Source organism: Macaca nemestrina, chromosome X, assembly GCF_043159975.1.
Source record: "Macaca nemestrina isolate mMacNem1 chromosome X, mMacNem.hap1, whole genome shotgun sequence".
NCBI lineage: Eukaryota > Metazoa > Chordata > Mammalia > Primates > Cercopithecidae > Macaca > Macaca nemestrina.
Window position 1 is genome coordinate 76918271 of NC_092145.1, and position 18435 is coordinate 76936705.

Sequence of the window (18435 nt, forward strand, 5' to 3'; positions counted from 1 at the left end):
CCTTTTGGAACAGATGTATTTACCCAATGCCTGTACCCCCACTGTATCTTGGAAGTAACTAACTTGGTTTTGATTTTACAGGCTCATAGGTGGAAGGTACTTGACTCGTCTCAGATGAGACTTTGGACTGTAGACTTCTGAGTTAATGTTGAAATGAATTCAGATTTTGGGAGACTATGGAGAAGGGATGATTGTATTTTGCAACCTGAGAAGAACATGAGATTTGGGAGGGGGCAAGGGTGGAATGATATGGTTTGGATTTGTGTCCCCACCCAAATCTCACGTATGAATTGTAATCTCCAATGTTGGAGGAGGTGATTGGATCATGGGGACAGACTTCCTCCTTGCTGTTTTCATGATAGTGTGTTCTCATGAGATCTGGTTGTTTAAAAGTGTGTAGCACCTCCCCTTTCACTCTCTTTCACCTGCTTATGCCGTGTAAGATGTGCCTGCTTCCTCTTTGCCTTCCGTCATGATTGTAAGTTCCCTGAGGCCTCCCCGGTCATGCTTCCTGTATAGCCTGCAGAACTGTGAGTCAATTAAACCTCTTTTCTTTACAAATTACCCAGTCTCAGGCAGTTCTTTATAGCAATGCAACAATGGACTAATATACTTTATTTTTTTCCTTTTCTTTTTCAGAGATAGTGTCTTGCTCTGCCACCCAGGCTGGAGTGCAGTGGTGTAGTGGTGCAATCATAGTTTACTGCAGTCTTGAACTTCTGGGCTCAAGTGATTCTCCCACCTCAGCCTCCTGAGTTGCTAGGAATACAGTATGCACTATCACATGCAGCTAATTTTTAAAAATTTTTATAGAGAGAGTCTCACTATGTTTTCCAGGCTGGTCTTGAACTCCTGGCCATAAGCAATCCTCCCATCTCAGCCCATTTCAGACTTTTAACCTTCAAAACTGTAAGATAATAAGTTGGTTTTAACACACTATGTTTGCTGTAATTTGTTACAATAGCAATAAGAAACTAACATAGTCAGTTACCCAGCTGGTAAGTAGCAGAGTTGGTATCTTGCAAATAGGTGTGATGGATTCCAAAATCAGCGCTCTTTCCATCCATGGGGATGTGGTGGTTTTAAAGAAACTGTGGATTCAAAAGTGGAAGGCAATGGCTGTAAAAAGCAAGAAGACTGTAGGAGTGCTGATAATGGGTTATACTTGCCTTCAAATAACTTCTTCCATATGGCCTGATGTTTTTCATGTCAATAATCATGAAGTCATTTGGGTTCAAAAGCACTCTTTTCAAATTATTGCAAATACCTCTGGCAAGATCCAAAGGTCAATGGCACTTTAGGATGTATTGAGTTAATCTCAGTTTTTCTCCTATACTCGGTGATTATTAACTTCAATGAATAAATTGGAGTTTTGATAATAGTCATCCTAACTGGAATGAGATGGTATTTCATTGTGATTTTGATTTGTATTTTCCTGATGATTAGTGATGTTGAGCATTTTTTCATATACCTGTTGGCCATTTGTATGTTTTCTTTTTGAGAAATGTCTGTTAACATCTTTTGCCCATTTTTAATAGGGTTTTTTGAATTTCTTTATATATTCCTTATATATTCTGAATATTAACCCCTTGTTAGATGTATAGTTTGCAAATACTTTCTCCCATTATGTAGGTTGTCTCTTCACTGTTAATTTAGAATGGCTATTATTAAAAAAATAAGTGTTGGTAAGGATGTGGCAAAAAAGGGAAATGCTTACGCATTGCTTGTGGGAATATAATACAGCCACTACAGAAAACAGTACGGATGTCCCTGAAAACATTAAAAATAGAACTACCATATGATCCAGAAGCCCCACTAGTGGGTGTATTTCCAAAGGAAACAAAATCAGTACATCACAGATATCTGCACTTCCATGTTTACTGCAGCACTATTCACAACAGCCAAGACTTGAAATCAACCTAAATGCCCGATAACAGATGAATGGTTGAAGAAAATGTGGTATATCTACACAATGGAATACTATTCAGCAATAAAAAGAATGACATCCTGTCATTTGAGACAAGATGGATAATCCTGGAGGATGTCATTAAGTGAAATAAGCCAGACATAGGAAGACAAATACTACATGATCTCACTCATTTGCAGAATCTAAAAAAAAGTTGATCTCATAGAAGCAGAGAGTAAAACAGTGGTTACCAGAGGCTGGGTAGGGGTGAAGAGAGGGGATGATGGAGAGAGGTTGGTCAACAGGTACAAAGTTACAATTAGAAAGGAGGAATAAGTTCTGGTGTTCTATTGCACAGTAGGGTGACTATGGTTAACAGTGAGGTAATTGTATATTACAAAATAGCTAGAAGAGAGACTTTTGAATGCTTTCACCACAAAGAAATAATAAATGCATGAGGTGATGGATATGCTAACTGCCCTGATTTGATCATTATGCAATGTATACATGTATCAAAACACTGAATTGTATCCCATAATACGCACAATTAAGTTTTTTTTTTTTTTTTTTTTTTTTTGAGACAGAGTCTTGCTCTGTTGCCCAGGCTGGAGTGCAGTGGTGCGATCTCGGCTGACTGCATGCTCCACCTCCCAGGTTCACGCCATTCTCCTGCCTCAGCCTCCCAAGTAGCTGGGACTACAGGCACCCGCCACCATGCCTTGCTAATTTTTTGTATTTTTAGTAGAGACAGGGTTTCACCGTGTTAGCCAGGATGGTCTCGATCTCCTGACCTCATGATCTGCCTGCCTCAGCCTCCCAAAGTGCTGGGATTACAGGCATGAGCCACCATGCCCGGCCCAATTAAGATTTTTTTAAAAAGAAATTGGAGTTTTGATTGGGTGAGGTGAAGCAAATAATTTTGAAGTATTGGCAGCACTTCAGTTTACAGGCAGGCCTTAGTGGGCAGAGAAGATGATGACAATGAAAAGCTTGGGGTCATTGAGGCCAATAGTTACAGTATGCCAAAGACTACTCAATCTATTTCAAACTTTCCAGAGGGTGACTGACCGTACAGATGTTTTCAAATTTCTTACACTGCACAAGACCCTCTTTATACTAGCAACTTCACTTAAACCTCATCTTCAAAAGCCTTGCCTTTTATATCTCATGTCATTTGCACAACCAGGGGTCGCACCTAGGAAGGTGAAGCTGTTAAACGAGTAGGGCTGGCTGGCCCTAGTCAAATTTGTGAAAGAGGCAGCTCTATTTCTTTTTAATTTGAGCAGGGACTTTGATGCTTTAACCTAGCAAGAATTCTCAAACAGAAAGGTTTTTGTTTTGTTTTGTTGATCTGGAAGGTTTTGAAGGCTCACCTGGGAGGGAGCCATCATTGCACATCCTTCTCTGAGGTCAGGATACCAATAAGAAAGGGAAGCTGGCAAGCTGAGTGGATGCCTTGGGGATTTTACTCCTATATTGCCATTTCCCATCTTATCTCCTCACCCTGAGTAACCCCAAGGATTCTGGGGGAAATGAAAATTAGTTTTTCCTCACAAGTAAGTTTACAATGCTTTCCTTAACTCAAAGAGGAGTGTTTGGGTATGGGAATGTATCTTGGGTGGGAACTTCAAACACTCTGTATAGGGCTCCCCAATGGCGAGAAAATCTCTTTTCTCTGTTTAGCTCATTTGGAGTAGACATTCTATTAAGAATGTATTAGAGACTACAAAGGAAAGGAGGACAATAATATTCCTTCCTTTATTTCTCATCCTCACTGAATGATATGGCAGGTGTAGTGGAGTCCGAAGGAAAATAGATTTCTTTCCTCCCATCCTTACCAAAAGTGTAGTGATGCCTATAATCCACTCCCATCATAGATGAACAGTTGAAAAAAAATCTAAAAACATAACAAAGGTAGTTCAGAACTGCTGATAGAGGGGGTTGGATGATTTAACAAAAGAGACAGACAAAAAAATTTTATAACACTATAATTATAAAGTTGAAGGCACATCCTTGGCAGAAATATGATCAATTACATGCTTATTAAAAACAAACTACTGAATATCTTAACTACAGTAGATGGATATTGCACAACATCGTCCACTGCTGTTTTGGGCACCAAACAATCAATGTTTAACAACGTTTAGCTAAACATTTCTTTAACTAAAAACATAAGGTTGAGACGCCTGGTTTTGGCTACAAAAGGCATTTGTTATCAACACTGTGAAAGAAGCTCTTTTAACTGAAGAACAAGAACTCGTGCTTTGTGCTCTATCTGGTTACTCATACCAGATGGAGGGACTGCAGAAAGTTAGTGTAAAAACAGGTAATAATTTGGCAAGAATCTGTATTTTTTCTATTTTGTAAAACAATACTTAAAAATGTAGAAAAGAAACAAAACAAACAAAAACCCAAAAGGAGTGATTCCAGGAATGTCTTTATTCTTTTTAAAATAACCAGTAACCAGATGCCTCACCCAGAGAAAAAAACAAAATGGAGTAAAATAAATATCAAGAAAAATCATTTTAAAGCATGATCCATAAGTAATAGAAAAAATTCTCTTAACATACATTTTTGATTTTAAGCTGTATACACAAAAGATATGTGCATTTAAAGTTTTGGAAACATCTTGTCTACAGTGCTATTTTAAGCATTCTATACATATGAATAAAGAATACTTTTTAAAAAGTAAAGCACAATATAAAATTACTTGTTCACAAGACATCAAATTTGACATTCTAAAATGTTGATACTAAACTAGGAAAAATAACATTGCTATTTTCACAAATGACACACCATACATCTTGAGACTACAATGCTACTACTCTAATTGTGTTTTAATCTTTGAAATTCAAAAGGCATCTTTGGATATTTAAGTTTAAGGTGCCCCATAGGTGAGTCTGAACCAGCACTGGATATTAAAGTATCCTTGTTATCTTCAGACTAAGGGCATGGTTGCTGAGTGAACACAGAAGAATGATAAATGAAATACAAATAGAGAACTTCAAATATCAAATTCAAATATAAATCCATTTCCCCTCAGTATGGTAATATGTATGTGTATGTACATATATATGTGTGTGCATATATATATGTGAATATACACAAACACACATTTATAAAATTTCTCATTAGTAACTCCGGACTTAAAGCTAGCTACTAACTGAAAGCAATATTTTTTATTCCCTCCATAATCAGCTCTTTCTCCTGTAAATACAGCTTCTCTTTGAAGCTAATGAAAGTTCAAGATTGCAAAAAAGACTTATGGTAGAGAATTTAAATGTGGCTACATATTACTTAAAGCAGGACCCTTTCTAAATAGCATATTTTCTATTCTTGTTGTAAGGGCTGAAATTATCTATTTGATTATTTCAATACTATAAGCTGCTCTTCCCACTGTCCCACAATATGAATACAAGACCAAGAGGATGACTCAAAGGTACACATAATAATGGAAGAGTAACTGGCTGTGTTCAACTGCTTGAGGTGGGTGGGAGGGAGAAGGAGGGATGCTTCTTTTTTCAACATTTGCCTATCAGCTGTGTCTTCTAGAAGAAACAAGTTGAGTTATAAGATGGGTCACTTGAATTAATAAATAATAAAACTCAAACTGAAAGCATGGAGGATGGCATAGGCATTGGTCTAAAAAAGGGGCCTAGATATACAAACTCATTGATATTTCAGTGAAATGGGTTTGTCTTTCTAGATTAATAGCACCTTCATCAAAAGCTTCAGTTCTCTCTTTTAGACAGCTGAGACAGAAATTAGATCTTTTCTAAATCTGAAAGACAGCATGGAATAAGATTGTAAACTTTGAATGTGTATATATGAAAGGATAAAAGAGAAGAGGGGTAGGAAAGGAAGAACTCCATCCCCTACCCCCACCTGATTTTAAGAGTCTGCTCTAGAAAAATGATTTTTTGTATTTATTACTGACCTCAAGGGGAGAAAAGAACCAACATTTACGGAGTACAAAACCTATGTGCCAGATGTTGGGTTAGCAGCAGCTCTGCTTATGGTAATGGGAACAAAATGTTAGGAATTTACTTATGAGTCCTCTTCATTGACATATCCTGCATATGAAATTCATCTTGCAACTAACAAAGAAATTTAAATAGTCTTACAAGTACCAGATCTCTGACCAGTGTATTAGCTACCAGGCACTCACAAGGGAATTTCTAAATTCATTTGGCAATGGGAACAAGCTCCTAAATTTGTCAACCACACCAACTAGGCAAGTTCAAATGTTTTAAACTGGAGAAAAGTATATATTTAGCTAAAAAGCATCATAACCTAGGGAAATTTTAGTTTCTGTATTATGATTTTACTGTATTTTTGGCAAATGTACCTTTGTGTAATAGCATTATTTTAAAGTATGTTTGAGAGGTTATCTGAAACACTAAAAGATAAATAAAATCTATTAAATTATATATACTAGCAAAGTGATTATACTCAATTCAAAAAATACAAATTTAGGCTGGGCATGGTGGCTCACGCCTGTAATCCCAGCACTTTGGGAGGCCAAGGTGGGCAGATCACCTGAGGTCAGGAGTTTAAGACCAGCCTAGCCAACGTGGCGAAACCCCGTCTACTAAAAAATATGAAAATTAGCCAGGTGTGGTAGTAGGCGCCTGTAATCCCAGCTACTTGGGAGGCCAAGGCAGGGAGAATTCCTTGAATCAGGTAGGCAGAGGTTACAGTAAGCCAAGATGGTGCCACTGCACTCCAGCCTGGGCTACGAGACTGTCTCAACGAGTCTCTGTCTCAACAAAAACAACAACAAGAAACAAATTTAGTGAATCCAGGTAATTCTATATGACCTGTATATGTATAATAGTGTTAATCTTTGAAAATTTTTTTTTTTTTTTTTTTTTTTTTGTGACGGAGTCTCACGCTGTTGCCCAGGCTGGAGTGCAGTGGCGCGATCTCGGCTCACTGCAAGCTCCGCCTCCCGGGTTCCCGCCGTTCTCCTGCCTCAGCCTCCTGAGTAGCTGGGACTACAGGCGCCCGCCACCACGCCCGGCTAATTTTTTGTATTTTTAGTAGAGACGGGGTTTCACTGTGGTCTCGATCTCCTGACCTTGTGATCCGCCCGCCTCGGCCTCCCAAAGTGCTGGGATTACAGGCTTGAGCCACCGTGCCCGGCCATCTTTGAAAATTTTTTGAGCAGAAGAGGCTCATAATGTTAAGTTTCCGGACTGAGATCAACAGACTACATGAAGAACAACTTAGAGCCCAACTCGGCAGGAGTGAACTGAAACTGAGCACAGAGCTAGGAAACTTGAAGGAATAATTTGATATACTTTTTACAACAGTGGAAAGATGGGGAGCAGGGAACCCTACAGACCTTTAAGGTCTTTTGAGCCACAACATTTAAAAAGGAGCAAAATATTAGAACAGTTGTCAGTTATTTTTAATCAATGAAAAACCACCTAAACTTGGTTAGCTCGAAAGAAAATAACAAAAGAAGACATACTGGAGCATCTAAAAAAGCAACTGCAAGGACAAGGACGCAGGGAGAATGGGGGAAAGAAAGCCTGCAATAAATAAGGCACATCTATTTTTAAACAGCTTCAACTGTTTCCCTTCTAAAACTAGATGTTTTATACACAGTGCTTTGAAAGTCATTGCTCCCCAACGGGGCAGGGATACAGGCTTGAGAGTATCTTCAGTATCTTGAATTCAAAAGCATGAATATCTTCATGCTCTCAAACCTTCAAATTTTTCATTATCTTCTTCTTGGGCTATTTTTTTTTTTTTTTTTTGGTCAAATAAAAAAAATATATTACTTTAGCAGCAGTTCAGCAATCTCTAATTGTAGGGCTTGTAAACCTCACTGCTCTACCTTATCTGTTGTTAGTGAAAACAAAAATATACTGGAAATTCAAGTTTAAATAAAGCTAGGTTCAGAGCTGATACCTTGAAAAAGATATTTTTGCCAATAGATAAACGCAACTCAAATAGAATCCCTAATATAAGAGCATGAGACCAACATAAAATCCTTCTACAATATTTTGAAAAGTGAAGGTAACATCATGAATGCTGTGTCAGTGCATGACAAGTTAAACTGGCAGCACTCTCCATGGCCTTTTATAATGCAGTGTCATCATCTTCCCTGAAGTCTCCCACCAGGAGTGAGTGCTTGTCAGGTTCACTGGTAACAACGCTGTTTAGGGAGCGTTTATCAGACAGTAGTGAGTTTATAGAGGCTCTGCTATAATTAACAATCCGGTCCAGCAAACCCAGTTTAGGAGAATTCCTTGAAGTATCATCTATCCCAACATGAACGCTGATTTCTGAAGGACTCTTCTGTCCTATCTGGCTCCGGGCAGGCAGTTCATAATTCTCATAAGTTGGTTTCCTGTAACTGGACACATGCAAAATTACATTAGTTTGAAATAACCAAAAGTAAATGAGACGCTTGCTACATGCGCAAAAGAAAGATTTGCTCATCCACACTTGGTTTTGGTATGAAATGTATACAAGTGATCACTGGTAGGAAAATAGTTGAAATGAACTGTGTGGAGTCACATCATCAGAAATCCTACTTATCAGAGTTAGTGTACTATATTTTATCCCACTCAGTGCTTGTGGTTGCTATGCATAAAGTACACGAGGTAACAATTACATAGCTAATTATTACTGTTACCTAATAATAATATATATATTTTTTGAGACAGAATCTCGCTCTGTTGCCTATGCTGGAGTGCAGTGGCACAATCTCAGCTCACTGCAACCTCCACCTCCACCTCTCAGGTTCAAGTGATTCTCCTGCCTCAGCCTCCTGAGTAGCTGAGATTACAGGCGTCCACCACCACACCACGCCCAGCTAATTTTTGTATTTTTAGTACAGACAGGGTTTCACCATATTGGCCAGGCTGGTCTCAAATTACTGACCTCAGGTGATCTGCCCACCTCGGCCTTCCAAAGTGCTGGGATTACAGGTGCGAGCCACCACGCCTGGCCGCTAATAATAATTCTCATTAAGAATGGTTTGGGCTTATCATTGATCAATACAAGAATAAAACCTACCAAGAATGACTAGATGATAAAAGGAATACAAAATACAAATGTGAGCAAGCTATCATACTTACAGTTTAAGGAAGAGAGAAGAAAGTACTACAGAAACAGATGAAGCAGCCATTGCCGCAGATCCCATCCAGGGCTGCAAAACCAAACCAATGGGCATAAAAACTCCTAAGAAACAAGTATAGATTAGTTAGAGTAGATAATACTAAACAGATTACCAATGTGTTTCTAACATATACACGAATCATTTCTTTATTTGATATTTCTTCAGCATTTATCCCCTTGGTGGTGGAGATTTTTGTTGTTGCCATTTTTTCACTAATAGAGTGTTGCAGTTAACATTCTTGTACATGTCTCCACGTGCCCATGTCTAAGAGTTTCCATGGGGTATATACCTAGGGGTGAAATTACTGGGTCATAACATGGGCACATCTTCAACTTTATGTGGATACTCCTCAGTTGTTCTCCAAAGTGGTTTTAGTGATTCATAATCCAACCAATAGCGTATGGGAGTTCATGTTCTACAAACTCACCCACACTTGGTTTTGACAGACATAAGAATGTTTGCTCATATGATGAGGATGAAATAGACTTATACTTTTAACTTTTAATGTGCTTCTCTATATTTTTCTACTTTTTCTATGGTGATCATGTATTACTTGTATAATTATTTAAAAATTACTTGCTCCATGAATTAATCTTACAGGACTTAGACTGTTCTTTAGCTCTTTGTTCTCTCAGTATTTGTGTGTCCTTGCTGATAAACAGTTTTGTAATTGTTCTCATGTCATTTCATGTCTTTCCTTGGCCCTCAAACCAGAGAGAACAAGAAGAAAATGATAATTATTTCTTTTATGTCATCATTACTAACTCCTACCAGGTCCCTAAGTTTAGGAGATTCTCAGACGCTTATTAAATAACTAAATTATTTTTTCTCAGTTATATTCCTTTGTTCACTCTCTCTCTCTCATCTGGTCTCTCAACCTAAAAAAATACCACCTGACTATAATAGAATATTAAGTGAAGAGCAGAAAATTCTCTGTGTGCTACAATCACCACTATGTAACAAGACAAAAACTGATGCAAAATAAAAAAAAGACTAGAGGAAAATATACTTGTATAATTCTTTAAAAATCATTTGCTCCATGAATTAATCTTGCTAACAGTGTTTGTGTTTGGGTAGTCAGATTAAAGGTAAATCTGTTTAGAAAAAAATTAATTAATAAGCAAACAAATACATATCTCTGTGCAAATATATGGAGAAAGAGATGAAGCAATGTGACAAAATACTATCAGTTGGTGAGTTTAGGCGAAAGGCATACAGATTTTCATTGTACCATTTTTTTAAATGTTTTCGTAGGTTTGAATTTTTTTTTTTTTTTTTTTTTGAGACAGAGTTTCGCTCTTGTTGCCCAGGCTGAAGTACAATGGCACAATCTTGGCTCACCACAACCTCCGCCTCCTGGGTTCGAGCGATTCTACTGCCTCAGCCTTCCGAGTAGCTGAAATTACACACATGTGCCACCACGCCTGGCTAATTTTGTATTTTTAGTAGAAACGGGGTTTCTCCATGTTGGTCAGGCTGGTCTCGAACTCCCAACCTCAGGTGATCCACCCACTTCGGCCTCCCAAAGTGCTGGGATTACAGGCATGAAGTTTGAAATTTTTCAAAATACAAAGTTGAAGGCTGGGAGCGGTGGCTCACACCTGTAATCCCAACACTTTGGGAGGCCGAGGCAGGTGGATTACCTGAGGTCAGGAGTTCGAGACCAGCCTGGCCAACATAGTGAAACCCCGTCTATACTAAAAATACAAAAATTAGTAGGGTGTTGTGGCGGGCACCTATAGTCCCAGTTACTCAGGAGGCTGAGGCAGGAGAACTGCTTGAACCCAGGAGGTGGAGGTTGCAGTGAGCCGAGATTTTGTACCACTGCACTCCAGCCTGGGCAGCAGAGTGAGATTCTGTCTCAAAAAAAAAAAAAAAACTTGGAGGAAAAAAAAAATGCTTATATATTCTTAAGCTATAAGAAACATTACTGAAAATTAAAATGATTGATTTTAACATTACCTCTCACCATACCAGTAAGCTAGAAACAAACACTAAGCTCAAAACTAATAGTAAGAAGACAGGCTTCCAATATGTTAGGTCTCTAATGACTTTAGTGGAAAAAGCAATACTAGTTAAGAGTCACATACCAGCAGCTATGGGAATTCCAACCAGATTATAAATTAGAGCAAAGACAAAATTTATCCGAATCCTCTTGACTGTCTTTCTTGATAAGTCAATACTTGCCACTACATCCAGAAGATCATTCTGGGAACAGAAATATTTGTGATATTAGTAAGAGACTCTAACTTAACCAGTAACTTTTACATTTGATATTGTATATATTGAAGATTACGTCTACCTTAGGGTAATATGTGAATTAACTGCAAATCTCAGATAATGCTAAAACTTGGACTCAGCTTCCGAAAGTGTTTTTCAAAAATTTTCCTCAGGGTTCTGAAAACACTTTTAGGGGTGTATGCTGGTACAAGGATTAAATCTACTTAAAATAATCTCAGCAACTATTTGTTGAAGATCATTTTATTCCAAATCCTCTTTAATCTTCTTCACTTTAGAAACTTATAATTCTCACTTGCTTATTAGCAGGGTTGAGAAAGTCAGGGGGTAAATTAGCATGACTTCCCATAATCCCACTCCATATTCTCAAACTCTTAATGGCCGATAGCATGGAACTTAAGACAGAATTGTTGTGCTCAATATACTTTATGACACTATCATTGACCATGAAGGGCAGTCTCATACTCCTCAAAGGTCAAGCCATGGCACTTACCCTTATCAAAACCACATCAGCTGCTTCAATGGCTACATCTGTGCCTGTGCCAATGGCAATTCCCACATTAGCCATTGCCAGAGCTGGGGAGTCATTGATTCCATCTCCCACCATTGCTACCCGTTTCCCCTCCTCTTGAAGTTGCTTCACTTTAGCAACCTTGTGAGAAGGTAGAACTTCAGCAAACACCTTAGTAATGCCAACCTATGTGATAAAAATAAACTCAATTCATTTCAAAAAATAATAATGAGTACCTGAAACATAACTGAGCAATAACAAGCCATCAGTTTTCACCCACAAGATGTCCACATTTTAAAAGACTGATAATATCTAGTGATAGCAAGGATGTGGAGAAATGAGCTTTTATACACCGGTGGCTGGTGCGTAAATGGCGACTCTTTTTGGAGGGCATCTGGCAGCATCTATCAAAATGTGAGCATCATTTGGTCTAGCAATTCCACGTCTAACTCTATTTTGGACAAACTTGTACATGTACAGAAAGATACATGTCCAAAGATGTCCATTATTGCCTTGTTTGCAAAAAGAAAATTTTCAAAACCACCCAAATGTCCATCATTAGGGAAATGGTTAATTAAATTATGATACATTCATACCATGGAATTCAGTATAGAAAGAATAAAGTAACTTTTTTTTTTTTTTTTTTTTTTGAGAGAGAGTCTTGCTCTGTCACCCAGGCTGGAGTGCAATGGTGCGATCTCAGCTCACTGCAACCTCCGCCTCCTGAGTTCAAGCAATTCTCCTGCCTCAGCCTCCTGAGTAGCTGGGATTACAGGCATGTGCCACCACACCCAGCTAATTTTTGTATTTTTAGTAGAGACAAGGTCCTACCATGTTGGCCAGGCTGTTCTCAAACTCCCTACCTCATGTATCTGCCGGCTTCAGCCTCCCAAAGTGCTGGGATTACAGGTGTGAACCAATGCACTCAGCCAAAATAACTTTTTATGTTCAGATATGGATGAAGCTCCAAAGTATATTGTTATGTAAAAAAAGCAAACTACTGAATAATCTGTTCAAAATGATCTAACGGATGTTGAAAAGACCAGAATTATACTGTATATGTACTCTGTAGATGCACATACATGCATATGAAAAAGTGGCAGTGTGGGGGGCAGTAGGACTGGACGGGGAGCATGGGGAAAAGAGGACAACATTTTTACTTTATATCCTTCTGTATTTTTTACATAAGAAGGTGTTAATAGGATGGGTGTGGTGGCTCACACCTATAATCCCCGCACTTTGGGAGGCCAAGAAGGCAGATCACCTGAGGTCAGAAGTTCGCGACCAGCTTGACCAACATGGAGAAACACTGTCTCTACTAAAAATACAAAATGAGCCAGGCGTGGTGGCACATGCATGTAATCCTAGCTACTCGAGAGGCTGAGGCAAGAGAATCGCTTGAACCCAGGAGGCAGAGGTTGCAGTGAGCCGAGATTATGCCATTGCACTTCAGCCTGGGCAACGAGAGTGAAACTCTGTCTCAAGAAAAAAAAAAAAAAGAATGTATTAAAAGATTACTTGCATTATTTATTAGAAGAGTGGAGAAGGCATTCCAAAGATAAAAAGATTGAAAAATGTCAGAGGTAAGGCAAATGTGGGAGTCAGAAGCAGAAAAATGGTACGTCAAAGTGGCACATTAGGAAAATAGTTCCACTGGTAGTGTTTAGGATGGACTAGAGAAGGATGTGTGTGGAGCTATTGCTGTGTTTCAGCCATGAGATCAGGAGAGCCCAGCTTAGGCTGGCAGCACTGGTAAAGAATATGAGCAACATTTCAAAGGACGCATCAACAGAAACTGATGTACAGTGTCACGCAAGCATCCCATGAACTAAGCAAATACCTTTTTACTTATAACAGCAACACACAAAGCCCAAAGTCCTTCCAGCAAAGCATGGTAAATTTTCTCAAAGGAACTAGATAGGACAACTCAGTGATAATGAAAATAGTAGGTAATGTAAATTTCTTAGCATTTGAAGGCAAGACATAAAATGTATATCAATAATTTCACATACCCCTATCAATTACCTGAGAAGCAATAGATCTAGCTGTTTTACTGTTGTCTCCAGTCATCAGAACTACTTCTAAGCCCATAGATTTCAGAATATGGACAGCCAGTTCTGCTTCCGGCTTCACTGTGTCTGCAATGGCTATCAAGCCACACAGCTCATCTAATATAGGGGCAGCACAAAATAAGAGAACTTGGAATATGGTGAAAGCAGAATAACATTCTGACTTGAAATTTCAGAATGAAATGAATTTTCTTAAGTAAAGTTGTTCAGGGGGGCATGGCTTAACTTAAAATATCTCTGAGCCCACACAGATTTATACTACAAACTCTGTAACAAGTCTCCACATTTGGTTATGAAAATTTCAGAGTGAGGTAGGGGTTACTAATAAAGTAATCATAGGAAAATATAAAGAGAGACCTTACTGGATATTAGAAGACCCTTTTTGTTCCTTAGAAAGGTATTTGCCAATAGCCTCAAACACTTTATCTAATTTAAAGGCAAATGAAACTGAAGACTAATACTTTTTTTCTTTTTAAGGTAAAGGGTGGGCAGAGAGAGACAAAATGGGTACTTTATAGTGGGAAAAATATTACCATAAATTTTATTATTTTATTCTATTTACAAAAGTAAAATGGTATTCTATGCTTCTTCCCAGACCTAAAAAGGCCATAGTAAAATACTGCCTTCATACTTAGCAAACGTAAACGTTGAGTGGAATGAATCTCACAAATAGAAATTTACCTTAAGAAATAATTGAACAAAATAAAGCACATACAACCTCAAAGATATTTATTGTAGCATCATTTACAATAGTGAAGGAATAGTCTAAATTTCCAACAAGAGGGGAATGATTATAGCGTGTAAGATATATTATGCAGTATTATAATAAAATTATATAGCAACATTAGAAAGCATTAAGTAAAATAAAGCATAATAAAATCGTATGTGTACAAGTGATTTTAACTTTACTGAGGTAAAATTTACTTACAATAAAATCTACCCAGTAAAAAATGGTATATGTACTAACACCGTAATTCTGCAAACACACGCACATTTCTTTCTTTTTTAAAAATTTTGTTATTATTATTATACTTTAAGTTCTAGGGTACATGTGCACAACGTGCAAGTGTGTTACATATGTATACATGTGCCATGTTGGACACACACACATTTCAAGACAACTAGGAATGGAATATACAAAATTAAAACTGACATTGTGTGCCGGGCATGGTGGCTCACGCCTGTAATCCCAGCACTCTGGGAGGCCAAGGTGGGCGGATCGCCTGAGGTCAGGAGGTCAAGATCAGCCTGGCTAACATGGTGAAACCCCGTGTCCACTAAAAATACAAACAATTAGCAGGGCGTGGTGGCGCGCGCCTGTAATCCCAGCTACTCAGGAGGCTAAGGCAGGAGAATCGCTTGAACCCAGGAGGTGGAGGTTGCAGTGAGCCGAGATCGCACTATTACATTCCAGCTTGGGCAACAAGAGCGAAACTCCGTCTCAAAAACAAACAAACAAAAAACAAAGAAACAAACAAACAAAAAACCTGATATTGTGTTAGGATGATGGGATTATGAATATTATTTTACTTTGCTATTATTTTACTGTTGTTATTTTTAGGTTTTAAAAAATCCTTGATTAGCCTTTATTTAAAATATAGGCTAGGGAAGAAAGTAACAAAGGCAGGCAAATGCAAGATAATTTTAAATTAATCAGTAATAATCATGTGTTGTTGACATTTTCACTTTGCATTCAAGACACTTTTGAATAACCCTCATAGTTCAGAGGTCTCTCGAAAATATATAAATTAATAAAATAACAAATGATAACATTGAGTTATAGCATACTTATGGAAAACCTTACCATCAACTGCTACTAATACAGCAGTCCGACCTTTTTTCTCATGTTCAGTCATGAAATCATCTACATTGTTACTAATGACAAGACCATTTCTAATCATCCACTCCCGGTTACCAATGAGGACTTTATACTGTTGAGCATTAAGAGCATCTGAAAGTAGACAGAGAAATAACATTTAGTAAGTTCAATTAATCTTTATAAAAACCCATGAAGCAAGTTCTTCCTGTCTAATCTTGCACAGTCACTACATTGTATTGTTCCTAGAACATAGCCTCCAACAGTGATGTTCAAATTTTCTGAGAACATACTCTGCTCTTCCATGCCTCTGGGCCTTTGCACACATTGCTGCCTTCATCTGAAATGTCCTTATCCCTCCTCTCCAGACAGGAAACTCCATCACATTCTTCAAGAGCCAGTTCAAATATTACTTTCTGGTGAGGCTTTCCCTTCAACCTTCCACAACGATTCAATCAAATTTTAAAATACTGGGCATCAGGAGCTGAATGTGGCTAGATGAACATGTATAATCATGCTGACATCTCATTTTCTTTAAGTGGGCCCTTAGTGCTATCTGGCAACTTGACTATATTTCCCTAGTCCATTCATTCTCCATTTCTTCTAGATGGCTATTTCATACCTTCTCATCTCCCTTCAAATCTCCAACTTCTCCTGCCCCATCCTAATACCAGATGATGACTCCGCTTCCTACTTCAGAAAGAAAATAGAAGCAATCAGAAAAGAACTTCCACAGCTCTCATTGCCACATTCACTCAACTACCTGTGCCTCCTGTGTCTGTGTATCTAGCTTCCCTTCTGTTCTTATAAACTGATTCTGCTCCTAATTTAAGGCCAACCTTTCTGCTTGTGCACTAGACACCCGCCTCCTTTGCCTATTCTAGAACACCTCTCCAATAATTCTCCCTGTCCACTCCTCCACAACTTTTTTCTGCTGTACACTGTCCTAACTTAAAAAAAAATAAAACCTCTCTTGATCTCACCCACCTCTGTAGCTACCACATTTATCTGCTTCTGTACACAGCAAAACTTCCCAAAAGTATCTCTATTGGCTGTCTTCAATAAATATCTTCCCATTCTCTTGTGAACCTACTCCATTTATTGGGGTAGTCAAAAGCTTTATGCTTTTGACTCTAAGTACTCCAGTGAATTATTACAGCCAGTGATCTTTACTTTAATTCTCAGTCCTCATCTTACTTGTCCTATTAGCAGAATTTAACACAGCTGTTCACTCCCTCCTGGAAATACTTTCTTCATTTGGCTTCTAGGATACCACATTCTTAGGGGTTACCTCCTCATTGGCCACTTCTTGGCCTTCTTTGCCCATCCCTCCTCATCTCACTAACTTCTTAATTTATAGTGCTGCAGGATTCAGTACTTAACTCTTTCTTTCCCTTTATCTACTCTCACACCTTGGGGTTCTAATCCAGTCTCATGGCTTTAAATACCATCTATACCACTGCAGTCCAAGATAACTTTCTGTGATATTAGAAATGTTCTGTAGCTGCTATGTTTAATACAATAGCCACCAACACAGAGATGTGGCTACTGAGCACTGAAATGGGGCTAGTATGACTGAAAGATGAATTTTAAATTAAATTAAATGTAAATTAACTAATTTAAAGAGTCACATGTAGTTAGTGGCTATTTTCCTAGACACCACAGACCTATAAGCAGAGGACTCCCAAATCTATCTCTCTGATCCAGTCTGTTTCCTGGAACTCCAAACTTTTGTAGCCAACTGCTTACTTGGTATTTCCATTTATATGATATCTCCACTTGGGATATCTCTAATAGGTACTCAAACTTAACATGTACAAAACTGAACTCCTGATCTTTTTCCCAATACTGTCCCTCCTATGGGATCCCCCATCTTATTTAAATGATAACTCCATCCTTCTGCTTAGGCCACAAACCTTGGCATAATTCCTGACTCCTGTTTCTCTCATACACCATATATATCCAACCCATGAGAAAAATCTATGGCTCTCCTTTTAAGACACATCTAGAATTCTACCATTTCTTACAACCTCTACTATACTGGTCCAAGCTACCATTATGTTTCACCTCGATTATGACAACATCCACCAACTCATCTCCCTGCTTCTGCCCTTGCCCCCCATCCCCACAAGATTCTCTCCTGCCTCAGCCTCCTGAGTAGCTGGGATTACAGGTGCCTGCTACCACGCCCGACTAATTTTTATATTTTTAGTAGACACGGGGTTTCACCATGTTGGCCAGGTTGGTCTTGAACTCCTGACCTCAAGTGATCCACCCCCCTCAGCCTCCCAAAGTGCCGGGATTACAGGCATGAGTCACTGCACCTGGTTTACTTTTAAAATGTTAAGTCAGATTGATTTTGTCCTTCTTCTACTCAAAACCATCAGATTGGTTTTGTCCTTACATATCTAGTCCCAAACCACCTCTATGACCTTGTCTTATACCCCTTGCCCACCCATTTACTCTGCACTTGTCACACTGTTCTCCTTTCCATTCCTCAAACAAGTCAAGCACATTCCTGACTACAGGCTTTGGTACTTACTATTTCTCCTGCCTGGAATGTTCTTGCCACAGAAATCCACATAGCTTTTTCTCTCATCCCCTCAGATCTTCGTTCAAACACTACCTTGTCAGTGAGGCCTACCCTGCTCACCCTATATGAAGCAGAACCCACTACTCCCAGCACCCCTATACCCCTTGCCTCACTTAATTTTTCTCCATAGCACTATCTCCACTGGACTTATTATATTTTCTTATTTA

General features: G+C 38.5%; 1 protein-coding gene across 1 annotated transcript in view; it reads right to left on the minus strand.

The window, feature by feature from the left end:
• Positions 1 to 6929: 6929 nt before the first annotated feature.
• LOC105464288 (ATPase copper transporting alpha) overlaps positions 6930 to 18435 on the minus strand; it is a 136294-nt gene continuing 124788 nt past the window's right edge. The window contains exons 18-23 of the mRNA XM_011712032.3: positions 15664 to 15810; positions 13816 to 13958; positions 11773 to 11976; positions 11132 to 11249; positions 9001 to 9103; positions 6930 to 8273 (exon numbers count right to left, since the gene is read on the minus strand). Coding sequence (XP_011710334.2) covers positions 7997 to 8273; positions 9001 to 9103; positions 11132 to 11249; positions 11773 to 11976; positions 13816 to 13958; positions 15664 to 15810 — 992 coding nt within the window. The 3' untranslated portion in view covers positions 6930 to 7996. The remainder of the gene's footprint in view (positions 8274 to 9000; positions 9104 to 11131; positions 11250 to 11772; positions 11977 to 13815; positions 13959 to 15663; positions 15811 to 18435) is intronic.